The sequence below is a fragment of the Condylostylus longicornis genome, unplaced genomic scaffold, assembly GCF_029603195.1.
Source record: "Condylostylus longicornis isolate FDR11 unplaced genomic scaffold, ASM2960319v2 ptg000027l, whole genome shotgun sequence".
NCBI lineage: Eukaryota > Metazoa > Arthropoda > Insecta > Diptera > Dolichopodidae > Condylostylus > Condylostylus longicornis.
In genome coordinates, this window is record NW_026577996.1 from 8,027,398 (window position 1) to 8,044,991 (window position 17,594).

Below are 17,594 nucleotides of genomic sequence, written 5' to 3' on the forward strand. Positions count from 1 at the left end.
CATATATAAATGCATTTCTGGCATAAGCCAAAAGAAATGAGTAAGACTAGTATAATTTACATACCTGTATGGCATATATAATTATTTTTTATTTAAATTTAAATTTAGTTTATATATGAAATTTTTAGTGCATGAATATAATATTTCTATTTTGTTTTTTTTATATTAATCAGCTGTTTATATAGCCATAGCTTGATAAAATTTTATTATTTGTTATTTTTTGCTTTGCGAACAATATATTTTTTTGCACATGAATGAAATTGCAGTTCTATTTTGCTCTATATAATAAGTTCTAGTGCACAAAAAAAAAAAAAAAAATGTGAAAATGTGAGGAATTATCTACTTGTCTGAGGTCAGTATATACATTATATATTTATAGGGGTTATTATTAAAGAAGAACAATATTGTGGTACAAATTTCTGTAGTGTAACTAAGTTAATTTTGCTTGATTTTGATCTATTTTATACAAATACTTAAGATTATAAACAAATTTTTAAGGTGTTTTTTCTTTATTTCAATATTATCAGTTCTAAATTAAAAATACTTCCTGTATTTATATTCTTTTATTTATGTATTTTATTTATATTCATTATATGAATCAATTCGTGAAATTATTTTTCTAAAATTAATTAAATTTAAAAAAACGAATTTCAATAAGTCTCTTTTTATCATATGTGGTTGCCTTTTTTTAACACCTATTTATTTTTTTCATATACTTATTTACTGATAAAGAAAAAAACTTCTCATATTGTAGTAATGACAGAGTTAGATATATTTTTTAGAAAAAATTTAATTGTGAATTTGGCACATGATATAAAATTCAACAATAAATTATTGCCAACTAAATAAAAAATTTATTTTTGTATTGATTTTCAATCTATTTTTTCAAAAATTTTTTTAAAAAAGTTTTAGTCGTAATTTTAATCTCCATCGAGGCGGTCGATAATCGAATTATTTGAATATCGAATTCGACGAAAAAAAAAAAAAAATCGGTATATTTCATAATTTCGAAATATATTTCTTTTAGAAATATATTGATTATATTAATTAAAAACTTTTAATTAAAAATTAATTAAATAAAAACAAAAAACAAAAATTTAAAAAAAAATGGGTGCGACAGATGGTGAAACACCAGAAGGAGAACCAGCTCCAGCTGAAGAACGTGAATCTAGTATGGATACATTAGCTGTACCAGTAACAAAAAAGAAGAAGAAATCGCCAACTCCTGTAGCAGCTAGAGATCGAAGCTCTCTAACACCAGTTCGTGGTCGTAGTCAAACTCCATTTTCTGCGTATATGAATCGTCGGAGCGCTACTCCTTCGGGAGTACCATCACAATGGAGAAGTATAACTCCATTTTTAAAACGCGAAGAAAAGGAAAAAACACCTTTTGAACTCGGTCATGATTTAAAAGCTCAATTAATTAGCAATAAATTAGTTTTTGATAAAGCACTTGTAATGGATATTACCGAACCAGAAGATCCACCCGCACGTTATATAACATCTGATGTTTCTGTTATCGATCGCGCTGCCGTCATGGATGTTTCGAATGTCGAAGTTATTTATCTAATTGAAGAATACGAAGAAGCTGAACCCGAACCTGTAGAAGAAGTAGTTGTTACGAAAAAACCTAAAGCTAAGAGGACACCACGTAAAAGTAGAGGTGCCTCAGCGGACAGTAAAGTTTCGGAATCGCCTGCACGTGAAGATTCTGTTGGTATAGAAGATGAAAGTCCAGCACGAGAAGAAAGTCCAGCAGGAGAAAAAAAGAAAGCGCCTAAAAAGAAAGCTGTAAAAAAAGAAAAGAAAGAACGTTCACCGTCTCCAAAATTAACTTTAAAATTGGATTTGGGGCCTCCACCTGGATCAAAAGCGAGTAAAAAAATGTTTGATCAACCACCACCCGCACCTGATAAGAAACCACCATCAAAGGCCGCTGGTAAAAGTAAATTGGCACTTCAAATGGAAGAACAAGCGAAGAAGGCAGCAGAAGAGGCTGCTAAAGCAAAAGAAATGCAACAGAAACCTAAAGGAGAAACCTTTGAAGAAAAACAAAAACGGTTGAAAGCTGAAGCGGAAGAAAAGAAGAGATTGGAAGAGGAGGAGGAAGAAAGAAGACGACTTGAAGAAGAAGCTGCGGCTGCTGAGGAAGAAGAAGAGCACGACGAAGATTTAGATGATGAAGATGCCTCATATGCTGTAGAAGAAGCTGACGATGAATACCGAGATGAAGACGAACAAGAAGAAGATGAAGAAAAAGAACCCGAACCAGAAACAAAGGAATCATCAGTTGAATCATTTTTGCGTCCAGATCCTGAAGAAGAAAAATTATGGCAAAGTATTGCTGAAGAGGAAGGTCAGGAATTTATTGATAGAATTCGTAAATTTAGAAGCGAACAACGTGAATTGTTAAGTGAGAAAGAAAGGGACGCTACTTGGCAATTGAGAAGAGAAAAAGCGCGGCAACCTAAATTTATTAATTTCTTAACTGATAGAGCGGCCGAAGAAGGTCAAAATGTTAGACTGGTATGTGCAGTTGCTGGACCAGAATTATCCGTTAAATGGTTTAAAGATGGAAAACAACTAGATCCAGGCCCACGTTACCGAATAATAAACAATAATAATATTTTGTCTTTAACTTTAATTAATCCTACGATAATGGATTCAGGTGAATATACGTGTCTTATTTTGAATCCAAATGATGAGGCTCAATCAACTGCAATAGTTACAATTTATCAAGTCTTTAAAGACGAACCAAGTCCGCCAATGTTTAGTTTAATAAGAGGTAAATATTTTGTATTACAATTTTTTTTTGAAAAAATTTTTATGCATAAATTTCAAACTTTGCAGACTATTTCCATTTGCACGATGACGAATTGACTATTGAATGTCATTGCCATGGTGTTCCTAGGCCACGAGTTACATGGACAAAAGGAGGGCTACCTATTAAACCAAGTTTCAAATTTACAATATTGGAAGAAGCTCATGGCGTTCATAAATTGCTAATTTATCGTCCGTCTGATAAAGATAGTGGAATGTACGTATGTAAAGCTGTTAACAACGTAGGAGAAGCTGAAATTTCTCACAATGTTGAATTTGTTAAAAATCGCCATTGGCATGGGCGTGGTGTACATCTTGCACATGATTTTATTTCACAAGCCATGCAAGCTGAAGCAGCGAAAGCTATGGAAGAGGCTATGAAATCTAAAGCAGAATCAGATCGTAAATACGTTTCTGCATATACTCGTGCTCAAGACGAACCACAAGTATCCCCGAAACAAAAATTAAGAATTGCCACACATTTAAGAGATCGTATCGCTATAATTGGTTCATCTGTAAAACTATGTTGCAATATTTTGGGACCAGATCCACGAATACAATGGTTAAAAGATGACAAGCCAATACAATGGGGCGCTAAGGTTAGAAATCTCTCAAATGAAGGTAGAGCGGTTTTAGAATTGAATGAACTTGAAGCTTCAGCATCAGGCGTGTATAAATTGATTGCCAAAAATGATCATAGCGAAGTCAATACTTCGTGTTATTTAAAAGTACATTCGGCTCAAACAGAAGGTGATGAATCGGAACCAATGTTTGCATTGCCAATAAAAGGTAAGATAGGTCAATAAAAAAATGTGTTTTTCTTTGTATTATTTGTTTTTTATTCAGTACACGTTTTGTTCCAATACAATTTTGCAACATTTTGCATTTTTTTTTTAGATTTTTTTCATATGCTATTCGTATGTATGCATTTTTTATTCAAATGTGTCAGTTATAATTTTTTTTCATTTAATTAAATTTTTTTTAATTTTCTTTAGATGTATATCATTCTTCTGAAAATGATTTGGTAATAAGCACAAAGGTACGTGGCAATCCCCGGCCAATAATTAGTTGGATGAAAGATCAGTTGCCAGTTGTATTAGATAGTCGTATACAGCAAATCGAACATTTAGACGGAATTTGCGAATTAATTATTAACAAACCGATACAAGCTGAAAACGCTGGTTTATATACTTGTGTTGCTAAAAATAAATTAGGTGAAGCTACTTCCTCACACACCGTTGCTGTCGATAATTTACCAACGTCAAGAAGATCTAGTTTAAGTTTAAGCTTAAGTATGGAGGAAACACGTTCAAGACGTGGAAGTACAATTGGAGCTGGAGAAGATGGTACCTCGGCACCAAAACCTTCGCGAAAAAAACAACAAGAAACACCAACTGGGGAATATGAACGTCGACATGTTGCTGTACCGGAACCATCCATAAAAGAAAAACTTTATCTTAGTTCAATTTTGCATAATCGTTATGTGCCCGAGGGCAAAAGATGTAAACTACAAGCAATGATTGTGGGGCCTGATCCGCAAATAAGGTGGTTAAAGAATGGACAAAATGTTGTTTATGGTCCAAAAATAAGGAATATGTCAGCTATGGGCATGGCAGTTTTAGAATTTCTTAGTCCTACTGAAGATGATTCCGGAGAATATACATTAATTGCTCGAAATTCGGCAAACGAAGTGCAAAGCTCTGCTAAGTTAGAAGTTTATAGCACTCAAACGACTACTGATATTGAACCAGTTTTCACTCGAGCCTTGAAAGGTGAGCAAGCAGCAATAATAACTTGTTTCATAATCAAGTTATTCAGTCATTTGAAAATGTGATAAATTCTTTTTTTGAATTGATAGTGAAATTTTTTTTTTTTTTTTAAGATTCTTTTATTTGATTTTGAAGGAAAAAATAGTTCGATCTAAATTTAGATTTTAAACTTTTGCGTAACAATTAAATGAAATAATTAAATTGTTACGCAAATATTTGATGATCACGAAAATTTATTTATTTTAGATTGAATCGATATTATATTTCATGATCGCTTAATTTATTTAATTTTTTTTTTTTGATTTTATTTTTAGATACTTATCATTTAAATAGACATGAACTAATTTTGGAGACACATTGCCGTGGTGATCCTAAACCAGACATTGCTTGGTATAAAGACAATATTCAAATTACACCAAATGAACGTATTGAAATAGTAACAGATGTTCATGGAAATTGTGAATTAATAATTGATAAACCAAACAAAAATGATTCTGGAAAATATTCATGTCGAGCTGAAAATAACTTAGGTAAATCTGAAGTAGCACATTACGTACTATTTGAGAACGAAGCTTCAGTGGTAGCTGAAAATATCCATGGTGTTTTCCATGCTGATAAAAATTTGATGAAAAAGCACCCTCGTGAAGAAGCGGTCGAAAAACCTTCTGAAAAAGAAAAGAAAGGTAAAGGTGGAAAAGAGCCAAAGGATTCTAAGGAACCCACCCCATCTACACCTGCTGAGCCTGAAAAGAAACAGAAACGTGAAAAGAAAATCGGTATTCATTTCCCAACAAAATTGATGAATCGTGTTGTCGCTGAAGGCACTAAACTAAAATTATCATGCTTTGTTCAGAGTCCTGACCCAGTAGTAAAATGGTTCCGTGATGATCAACCAATTGCTTTTGGGCCAAAATCAAAACTTGGTTTCAATCAAGGCTTATGCACACTTGAACTACCATCCCCAACTGTTGAAGATTCCGGTACATATAAAGTTGTTGCAAAAGATGGTACTGGTGAAGTAATAACTTCATGTAAAGTTGAAGTATATGCTGATCCAGGTAGTGGTGATGTTGCTCCGACATTCACTCGTGGTATTAAGGATACATATTCTGGTAAAACCAATGAACTTGTTCTTAATTGTCATGTTAGAGGATTACCTCAACCAGAAATAACATGGCTTAAAGATGGCATTAAAATTGAAGCTAGTGAAAGATATCAGTTAACGGAACATAGTGATGGTACTTGTGAGCTATTTATTATTGGTCCGATACCAATAGACAGTGGTAAATACACCTGTAGAGCTGAGAATCGATTGGAAGAAGTTGAAGTATCACATCAAGTTGTCGTTGAACCGAGAATGGTTAGACCAATTTCACCAACTAGATCAGAAGATACGGATGCATCGAAAGCGGCTTCACGTGAGGCTTCCATTAAACCGCCATCAACTCGCGAAAGCTCTGTTGCAGGACCAGCTGAAGAAGAACAAAAAGGAAAAAAAAAGAAACAACCTCAAGTTCAAGAATATAGTGGACGTCGTAGTCCACCTCCACCACCAGATCCAAAGAAAAATCTTCACTTTGCTAATACATTAGCCAATAGAACGGTTCCGGAAGGTTCTAAAGTTCGAATGAGTGTTGCTATATTTGGACCAGATCCACAATGTCGTTGGTTTAAAGTTGGACCAGAAGGTGATGTGCCTATTGCTTTCGGTCCTAAATCGAAAATGTCGGCCCAAGATAATTTAGCGGTTTTGGTATTAGACCAGCTTACAGAAGCAGATTCTGGTGAATACAAGTTAGTTGCACGTGGTTCTGAAAATACTGTAGAAACATCTTGTAAAGTTTTGGTCTTCCCTAAAGCTAAAAAGGTAGAAGAAGTTGCACCCGTATTTACGGTCGGTATAAAAGGTAGGCTTCTTCAAATCAAATTTTACGTTAAATGTAAAAGTGATAGAATCCTCTGTTGTTCGAAAACGCCTTTTGAAACTGTTTTACAATTGTTGTTACAATTTTATGTAAGAAAGGTATGTATAATTTTTAATGTGTTTTAAAAAATTATTTTTGTTTTTATGTTTTAAGCTTATCTCTATACGCATTAAATACTTTAAATTTTTCTCTTTTATAAAATAGCTATATAGCACTAAATGATTAAAAGACGCATAAAATTTTTAAATATTTGTAAAAATCTACTGTATATAAAAAAATTGTAAATAGCTTCTGTGGAAAAGTTTGTATATAACTTAATATGGCTTCGAATTGTGAAGATGTAAACCATGATACAATATTGAAAATTTTTATAGAATAAATTTCAATAATAGTATAGAAAGATTTTAGGCTTCGCATAATTATGTTATTATTATTATAATATATAGCACGAATTCATTCAATCGTAGTACAGTTTGCATTAGATTGCATAATGCATAATCTCGCCTAATCATTTTTCGAAAATTTGTAGACGAATTTGTAATTTGTATTAATTATTTTATAATTTTGAAATAATTAAAGGAAAGAAAAATAATTAGAAAAAAAACTTAGAAAAATATTGTATTAGAAATAGGAAATTGTATAAAAATATAAATTACAAATTAATCATAACAATTAATTCATCATAATTTTTGGGGGAAAACATCAAAAAAATTTCAGATTCATATCAATCTCATAACAATCAAATTATTTTGGAATGTAAGCTAACGGGAGATCCAAAACCAAAAATTTTATGGCAAAAGGATAATATAGATATTTTATCATCATTAAATTCTGATAATAGATTTAGTGTTGAAGAACAAGAGGATGGTACAATTCAACTTATAATTAAAAATCCGGTTAAAGATGATACTGGAATATATGTATGTCATGCAGAAAATGAAAAGAGTAAAGTGAAAATTAGTAAATTTTTGGATATAACAGATCATGTTCGAATTCAATCTGAACGTAAAGAAAAGAAATTCCAAGAATTAACTGAAGAAATTGAAAGACGGCGTTCAATAACAATGGAACGACAACAATTGGCTAGCCAAAAATCAAAAATATTTATTGATACAAATTTCAAAGATTTAACAACCGAATTATATAATAGAGCATACATATATGGTTATATTAGAGGTGTTCCCGATGAGATAGTCTGGTATAAAAATGATAAAATTATACATCCATCTAGTTCAAAATATAAGATGACAAACAATAAAGATGGTCTTGTAACATTAGAAATATTTAATGCTACATTAGAGGATTCTGGTACATATAAATGTTGCTTGAAGAATATGCAAAATGAAATTGAAATAAAATCTAATGTTAAAATTTATGAAAAAAGTGACGATTGGTTACCATCATCGTTTTCATCTTTCATTAAAGGTATTTGCTCTTTTTTTTCTCTTTACCTCCAACTTAATTAATTTTACAATAAGTGAATTTAAAAATGCCAACAAATTTCTTTTCTGAAAGTAATAATGCCTATTTAACTCTGAACTTTCATTTAATTAGGAAAGTTTTTGCTTGATTTTATTTTTGTGTTCATTTTACTTAGTAACGAAATATTTGAAATTTAGATCCGATTTAAAGTGTTCCAACGGATCCAGCCTTTATTATTAGTGTAGTTGATTTTATATAAATTTTTCCTTATATTATTCAATGAATTTCAATGAATTCTTCAATTCTTTTTGATTTTGAATAAAATTTAACGAAGCAAATTCACTTTAACGCTATTCAATCCCTTTCATTACAAAAACTTAAAATATTACTAAATTCCTTCTCGAAATAAACAAATTATTTTCCCTTAAATAATTTCACTTAAACATTTTACATAATATTCATTTAAAATAAAAATTATTTTTTTCTTCTTAAAAAAAAATTAATTAAACACAAAAAAAAAACAAAAACGAAATGAATTCATCAATAGAATCATACGATTCACGTAGAAATGAAATAACATTAGAAGTAGGAGTTCATGGCCGACCAAAAATTTCATGGTTTAAAGATGATTTTGATATAACAAGCGGTCGTTATAGACAAATTGAAGAAGCGGGTGGTATACGAAAATTAATAATACGTAACCCAGTGCTGAGTGATTTTGGTACATTTATATGTAGAGCTGAAAGTGATAATATTTGTGATGAAATAACGTCACAAATTGACAAATTAATATTAGAAACTGATACATCAGGACAAAATGATGATGAACCATATACAAATGGTTATTATGATAAATATGAAGATAATGACTATTCAACAGGAGTTGGTAAAAATCGTGATCGTTTTGCATCATCAATATCACGTTTGAGTAGAGATCGTTTATCACCATCAGTATCACGTGATACAATTAATAGATACAGATCAATGAGTGAAGCATTATCTAATAGTACATCATCATTATATGTTAGAGATTCGAAAAAGAAACCTGTTTTTACCACAGAATTACGTGATAGAACTGCTATGGAAAATTCAACTATACGATTAACATGTAATATTATGGATGATGGTGATACTGATGTTTTATGGTTGAAAAATAATATGCCATTACAACCAAGTACACAATATAGAACAATATATGATAACGGTTTAGCAACATTAGAAATATTTTCGGTTACACCAGATGATTCTGGAAATTATTCATGTGTAGCTAAAAATCAATATGGTGAATCATTTTCGTTTTCACATCTTAGGGTTCATAAGGGATATGAAGCATCTCAACAGCCAATTACATTTACTCGTTTCATAAGAGGTATATTCATATAATATACAATATAATAACATATTTGTAAAAAAAATTAAATCCTCTCTATTTTTCTAATTTTAAATACAAAATATATACATATAAGATTTTTAAGCTATTTTGAACAGATTCATAAAGTAAACAAACAATAATGAATTTTTTGAATTTTGAATTTTTGATATTAAAAATGAAAAAAAGAACTGTACTTGTGTTTGTATTGTTTACTGTATGTTCTTGTCATAGATTTCAATGTCATTGTTAGTCATGTAAATTTACTGATTCTTGTCATATTGTAAAGATTATATAAGTGTTAATTTAAAATTGAGGTTATTTTGGAAGTTAAGTTCAAAGGATATTAAAGAAATTGCGAGTTTATTATTAATTTAAAATGTAAATATAAAATAAGATAACCATAAAAAGAACAAAAAACATTTTGTGAAACTAATTAATATTTAATTAAACACGCACTAAATGCAATTAAACTAAATTTAATTATTTAAACAATTTATTAACGAAATTTGCATTAAAATTTTTTATTTTTTTTTATATTTCGTACTTTACTTTTGTAAATTTATTTCAAAATCTTTTTTGTAACTAATGATTCTTTTTAATATTACGTAAATTGTGAGCGAAAAATTGTAAGCACCATGCAAATTTTACTGCAATTTATACACGAGGTGGCAACTCTTGAATAGTAAAGGAGTGTTTAATGTACGTAGATGTCAAATTTTATTAATTTGAAATTTTTATAACAAAGTAACTACTTATTATAGTTACTACAAAAATTTTATACGATATGGGTATACTTGTTCATAAAATACACTCAGATTTTTGTAAGCATTTAGGAAAGAAATTAGAAATAAATTAAAAGAGGAGCGATAACATTGTAATGTTATTTAAGATGTTGCTTATGCATTTACTATTTTCGAATTCCTTGATTGAAACGGCAAAATAGTGTAGTTTGCAGCATCTTCATGAAACGCTATAACAGTAAGTGATGAAGGGAATTCACAAGCAGATGGAATACAAGAGCAGAATGTTACGTTAAGGAAAAATTGTTTAAACTTAAATTTCCGAATTGTATTCTGAAAAAAAAATATCCAAAAAAATTTAACTTCCAAAAAATCTTTAACGTTTAAAATAATTTTCAAATAAAATTGTTACATAAATTTTTAAAATTAAAAATTTGTATTGCATCGTTTGCCAAAAAAACAGATAACTATTCATTGCAAGATGATGAATTGGTACTTGATTGTCGTGTACGAGGTGTTCCAAGACCAAAAATACGATGGATTCGCGATAGTGTACCAATTGCTGCCGATGAGAAAAAATATTTACAATATGATCAAGCTGATGGATTATGTCGTTTAGTTATTAAAAATCCGACACAAAAAGATTCTGGTAATTATGTATGTGAGGCTGACAATAATGTTAATGTTGAAAAAATATCACATCATGTTGATTTTGCTGGAAAAGAACGTTATATACAAGAGAAAACACTAGGTTATTTCCATCGTGATCTAAATAAACCACATTTAGTTTCTCCATTGGGTACACATATAGTAACTGTAGGTGGTACAATTGCTATTACAGCTGAATTTGCTGAAACATGTGGACAAGTTGATGTTCAGTGGTTTAAAGATAAACACCCAATTGATAAATCAGCTACAAAATCATTTTCTGAAGCAAACGCACATATATTGACTATTGAAAATGCTGGATTTGATTGGGATGGAACGTACACATGTCGTGCAACAAATGCATATGGTAAAATTGAAACAACTGCAAATGTTGTTATTAATGGTGATGCTGGCAAATCAAAACAAGTTCAATTCTTATCGAAACCAGAATCTGAAATGAAAATTCTTGTCGGTGATCCATTCTCAATTTCGTTTAGAGTGCAAGGTGATCCGAAACCGAAATGTAAGTTATTATTATGTTTCTAACATATCGTATTATTATGAAAATATGTTGTGGAAATTATTTAAAAATTCACGAGGTATTTTTAAATTCACTTAATTTTAACCATTCACTTTTCAGTGACTTTAATGAAGGGAGCAAAAGATATAACTCGTTCGGAACGTGTTACAAGAGAGGCACATGATGATTATATACGATTTACAATTCATGATTCAACAACTAGAGATTCTGGAACATATTTTGTTGTAGCACGTAATGAAGTTAGCTCAGATAGAATTTTCACAACTGTGAATGTAAGTATTTGAAATAAATCTTCGAATTGGAATATTTTTGATTAAGTCAAAATAATATTTTTTTTAATGAAGATTTTATTATATTTTTAACAGGTGCATTTACTTATTAATTAATTTATTTTAACTATAAATATTAAAATTTTTATTTAACCACATTTATACTAATTTTATATTAATATTTTCTTTACTTTCATGCTATGCATTTAATAATTGCTTGAAAATTGCATAAACACATAGGTTAAAACTCCTACTCCTAAAGAACCTAAAGAAACTAAATAAATTTTATATATTTATTAAAAAACAAAAAATAATTTTGGCTGTTATAAATTTATACACGTGTAGGTTAAAGAACGTGCTCGATCTGCAACTCCAACACTACCACGTTGGGGTAGACCCCTAGATGCATATCCAGAAACAACATTCTTCAAGAGTAAGTAAATTATATTTAAAAAAAATTATATATTTATAAACTACTTGTTCATTATCGTTGTTAAAAGCAAATATTTATGTTAAAATTTCCTTTTATCCATCATTGATTGTATAAGTAGACAGCCTTTTACAAATATTCCTGATCTTAGGCTTTTAAAAAATTCAGATTAGAGTCCAATGTAATATTGTTCAATTCCTAAGATTTATTTTAATTTTTGAAAATTTTTATTATTTATTTAGTTACGTTCTACGTATTACGTTCTTTTCAAGTCTTTTCAAATTTTAAACGGCTCAATTAATTTTGTCCCCAAACTTAATGTACACAATAATTGTTGTGATACAAATTTACTATGAAAAAAATTTATGTGATACGAAATTACGCACAATTTTTCGAACTTTCAAGTGATGAGCTATTTAGAGCGATTATAAAACTAAGCTCATAGTTTCATTTTAACTTGAGATAAAGTCTGTAGTTGTCTAAAGTAGCGTTTAGAGCTCTGATGTTGGATCTAAACATTATTTGGGCTGCAATGTATTTATCTGAATTATGAAGTCTTTTTGTAGAATTGTGAAGTTTTTCGGAAACGAGATCTAAAAGTTTAAAGAATGGAAAAATTTCTTGATATCCCGGGATTGCGCTTTGAAATTTGGTAAACATAGTATGGAATAAAGTTTGGAAGAATCCTATTCCGAAATATAAATATATATCAAATACCTATATATATGTTTTTGTCAAATTTTCGAATCTTTTAAAAATTTTGGCAACAAATTATTATTAGAGACTATTTAAAAAAAAAAAAATAACTACATATTTTAATTATAGATTATTTTATTAGTTTCGTATTGATATTTGTTTAAAAGTATAAAAGCGTTACGATTAATAACATATGATGTACATACACATATCTTGTATCAAAGTATATTATGTGCGGTTGCGAAACAAAACTGTAAAATTGTATTTTTGTTTGTTTTTACGTATTCTTCTTTATAAGTTTATGTATTTTACATCTTATGTAATTTTTGTAAGTGTAAGTCACATAAGTTAAGTGTCACATCTTATATATTATGTTGCGATTGTCAATACTGTGTGATTCGCAAATATTTGTTGTTTTGAATGGTATTATGTTCAAAATGCAAAAACAAAAGTAAAATAAATATTAATGTGACATTTTCTTCTTTCCGAAACCTTCTTTCAGAAATGCATCAACTAAATGAAAAAAGAAAAACGAATTCTATATGCAGTCATAAAATAACAGTCAAAATGAAAATTTTACAGTTATACTTCATAGTTTGATGTTTGAGCCCCACTATTTTTTTTTTTTGTATAAATTAATTAAATCTACAAAATATTATAACGATATTTTTTTTTACTTAAAGGTTTTATTTAAAATTATTTTTTTTTTTAAATTGTTTTTAATTTTTTTTTTATAAAATAAATTTGTATATAAAAGAACTAAAATATACAATAATTTTACATACATCCATACAAGCAGCAGTTAATATATAAGAATCAAATACATACATATATAATTTTGCAGGAATTTTAAAGAAAAACAAACATAAAATTTTTATTTAAAACTCGAATAAATTAAATAAAAAAATAATAAATTATATTTTATAATTAAAAAGCACAAAAAAAAAATTATCAAGGAAATGCAGCAAAACAATAAATAATAATTATATAAATTAAAAAAAAAAACCAAAAAAAAAACAAACAAAAAAATAATGTTACATACTTATTTTACAATTTTGTATACTGTATTTAAATTTTATTTTTATTTTAAAACTACACAACTTCTTTGAAAATCCATTTTTAAAAAAACACATAAGAATTATTAAATTTTACATAAACATATAATTATATTATTTTTGATATAAAAATGGAAAATAAAAATTGTTTTCTCCGGGGAAAAAAGTTTTTGTGAGCACGAAAATAAAATTACTTGGTATGTTTTATTATTTTGTGAATAATTGTATAAAACTTCCAGGGATATAAACTTCTCGATATCAGCTTGAGATTTCTTTAATTTTAGATTAAAATAAGAGGGAAATTATAATTTAATCCATATAAATATATTCATTTGAATTTGATTAAGAGCAATATGAAAACATCGATTTTTGAAGTGAAAGGAAGCCTTACCAAAATACAGATCTAATGTCAAATTAACTTATTCTGTAATTAAAACAGTATTGCACTAATTTCTTTTTTTGATATAATAAAATTTTGACATACTCTCTTTAAATATTCATGTAACACATTATACATCATTAATGTAATTTATGACAATTACGTTAACTTCGTTCATAGTTCTGACTAATTACGTACCAATGTGAGCTTTAATTTAAAAAAAAACCCTTCTTACTCCTCGTACCTTATGAGAACAATATTTTCCATCCACTTTCTAAGTTTATAATTTTACGATGTGACGAGAAATGAAAAAATTTTATGATTATTGTCTGCTATACTCAATTAAATCAAACTGTATTCTAATAACTCCAACTTAAATTATTTAATGTAAGTATATTATGACCTTAAAAGGACGATCAAAAATAAAAATTTAATAAAAGCAATATACTGGCATTAGTAAGTCATTTGTACACCTAAAAATGTTTATTAATATAATCTGTAATACAATGAGAAACTCTGAGATTTATTATTAAAAAAAGTATATGAAATTTAATAAGCAGTTATAGTAAGTAGACTAAATATTATAGTAATGATATCGTTGATTAATTCTGAAATTTGCTAACTTTCTTTAAGTCCTATACTGAAACTATACTGCAAATACAGAAAGGAATTAAACTTTCTGGCTACCTAAATTCGACCAGATTCCGGTCGACTTCTTGTTTCAATTTTTCTACATTCCACAAGATCTCTGAGAAACTTCCAGAACATAAAAAAAATTATACGCTTTGTTTAAATTAGGTTTATTTAAGTTGCATACACTAAACTTCTGGATAATCTATTTGGAATAGTGAAAATTGTTTGAATTACGAAAAATAAATATATAATAGAATTGTTTAGCAAATTAAAAATATTAAGCAATTCTTTTTCTTTTTTTAATTTTTAATAGATCCACCTGGTCCGATATCGTCACATCCTTTAGTTGTCGATGCTGGTAAACATCATATAAGCTTGCAATGGGGTAAACCTATTCCAGGCGATTCAGCTCCGGTAGTTGCCTACCGGGTTGACGTTTGGCAACTTGGTAGTGATGGTGGTGCACAATGGCGAGAGCTTGGTATGACACCTATTAATTCATATGATGCATTTAATTTAAAACCTGGATGCGAATATCATTTTCGTGTAACACCAAGAAATCGTTATGGATGGGGTCCATCTGTTCAAACAAGTAGTCCTGTTACAATTGGTGGAGCAGAATGTCTTCCAGAATTTATTAAGATTTTATCTGGTCAAATGAAAGCACTTAAAGATCAAGAATGTGTTTTGGAATGTGTCGTTAAAGGAACACCTAGACCACGAATTGTATGGTATAAAGATGGTCAACCGATAATGTCTACAGATCGTGTTATGATTAAGCAGGTCGGTTTCACGTGTCGTCTTCGAATAAGTCAAACAGATGATAACGATTCCGGGCGTTATACATGTGAAGCTAGTAATAGTATTGGAAGAGTTTCAACATTTGCACGCCTTCAAGTTGTTTCAGATCCAAAGATTTATGCAGCTGATAGTAAACTGAAAAAATATGTTGAAATGGAAGATGAAAAAGCTAGTGAAATGATACCGATGTTTACGATGAGATTAAGAGATCGTCGTGTTCAAGTAACGTATCCTGTTAGATTAACATGTCAAGTTGTGGGTTACCCTAATCCAACTATAACATGGTCAAAAGATGGCAGTGAAATTGAAAATGATGGAAGATTTTTAGTATGTGATGATGGTCAATTTAATACATTAGAAATATCCAAAACTACTCTAGATGATATTGGAACTTATACAGCAACAGCTAAAAATGATTTAGGTTCAGTTTCATGTAATTGTTCTCTAATAGTTGATAAAGGTATTAGAGCATATATTGCTCCAGATTTTTATATGCCCTTGGATCCTGTATATGTATTTAAAGAAGGCCAAGAAATTCGTTTAACGGCTAAAGTTGAAGCATATCCATCAGTTGGTGTATCGTGGCATAGAAATGGAGCAAGATTAAGGCCGAGTAGAAAAATTTTAGCAACACTAAATTATGATGGTTTCGTTGAATTGATTATAGCAGAAGCTAGTGTCAAAGATGCTGGTATTTATGTTTGTAGTGCTTCAAATCCAGTTGGCAAAGTTGAGAGTACTTGTAAAGTTATAATAGAAGAAGCAACGGAAGAAGAATTACGTAGTTCTAAACCATCTGTATTGAGAGGCAGCGATAAGCCGTAAGTATTTTGTGATTTATTTAAAATTATAAGTTTTAATAGTTTAATTTTTTTTTTGAATTTGCATTTTTTAGGTATTCAAAAGAACCAATGTTTGTTAAAAAGCCGCGTTCTAGTGAGGCATATGAAGGTGATACCGTCATCTTAAGTTGTGAAGTAGTTGGTGATCCTATTCCAGATGTTGTTTGGCTTAGAGACTTTATGAAGGTATGTTATTTTTTTTATATATGTGAAAATAATGTAGAAATGAGTTTATAGGAAGTCAGATGAAAAATATACAATTTTTAAATAAATATATAATTTTAGAAATGCTATAAAATATTTGATTAGAATTTTAAAATCTATATAGTAAAAGTATATGTATGTGCGATCTACCTGACGTGTAAATTGCCATATCATGACGAATTTTTAAATATTTATATTTAAATTTGCATAAAAGCCAAAATAGTTGAAACCGCAATTGTAAAAGTATAACCTTTTTAAGAATTAAAATTTTTGTTTAAATCAGCAAAAGTAAAACCTTGTACGTTCATACTCTTTTTAATCTGTAAAATAATGTTTAATTTTTTTTTATCTTTTTAATTTATTTATCACCTTTTATGTAATAATGCCTGTTAAATTGAGTATTTTTGGTTTTATGTTCATAGTTGAATTGAGCACGTTTTTATTCAATTTATATGCCAATCATTGTTTTAAATTATATTTAACCTCTTTAACTTTATAATAATTATAATGTAATCGCTTACAGGTTATTTAAAAATTTAAAGAGTATATTTATATATGTATATATTTAGATAAACAAATTAACTATCACATTATAATAAGAATATTAATATATATTTATTTCTTTTAAAGATAATTACCATATTAGTTAATAATAATATTGTAATTATATTCATTTTACATAATTATATTCTCAAACATGTGCACATTGACATTGACTTTAACATGTATATAGTTTTGCAGCAATACTAAATTCATAATTAAAATTTTTTTTTAATTAAATTAACAGAGTTAAAAGAATAAGAAGAAAGATTTTAAAAATTTAAAATTAATTTAAAATATGCAAGAGTTACAAAATCAGTTGTAAAATTAATTAGAACTCTAATTTTTCAAAAGAGCTAAAAGTCAATAATAGTACAATTGTCTTGAAACATTTTGTGTCTGCAAGAGCTCAATGAAATGTCACATAACTTTGACATGTTTGAGAGTATGAAAGCAGTCAAATTTTCAAAATTTAACTTTGCAAAGTCATTTTTCGAAATTTACAGAA

General features: G+C 28.7%; 1 protein-coding gene across 3 annotated transcripts in view; it reads left to right on the top strand.

The window, feature by feature from the left end:
• LOC129607486 (myosin light chain kinase, smooth muscle) overlaps positions 1-17,594 on the top strand; it is a 108,145-nt gene that overhangs the window by 54,212 nt on the left and 36,339 nt on the right. Inside the window, exons 1-8 of one of the 3 annotated variants that reach the window (XR_008696816.1) lie at positions 907-2,785; positions 2,851-3,609; positions 3,816-4,592; positions 4,904-6,496; positions 10,512-11,219; positions 11,337-11,509; positions 11,747-11,939; positions 13,135-13,880. Coding sequence is in view for 2 of the 3 variants with exons in the window: in XM_055518515.1 (XP_055374490.1) it covers positions 7,232-7,939; positions 8,484-9,305; positions 10,512-11,219; positions 11,337-11,509; positions 11,852-11,939; positions 15,013-16,321; positions 16,396-16,528 (3,941 nt within the window). In the remaining variant the exon portion in view is untranslated. Of the gene's footprint in view, positions 1-906; positions 2,786-2,850; positions 3,610-3,815; positions 4,593-4,903; positions 6,497-7,231; positions 7,940-8,483; positions 9,306-10,511; positions 11,220-11,336; positions 11,510-11,746; positions 11,940-13,134; positions 13,881-15,012; positions 16,322-16,395; positions 16,529-17,594 lie in introns of those variants that run through there. The other 2 variants (XM_055518515.1, XM_055518514.1) reach the window with 2 other exon arrangements.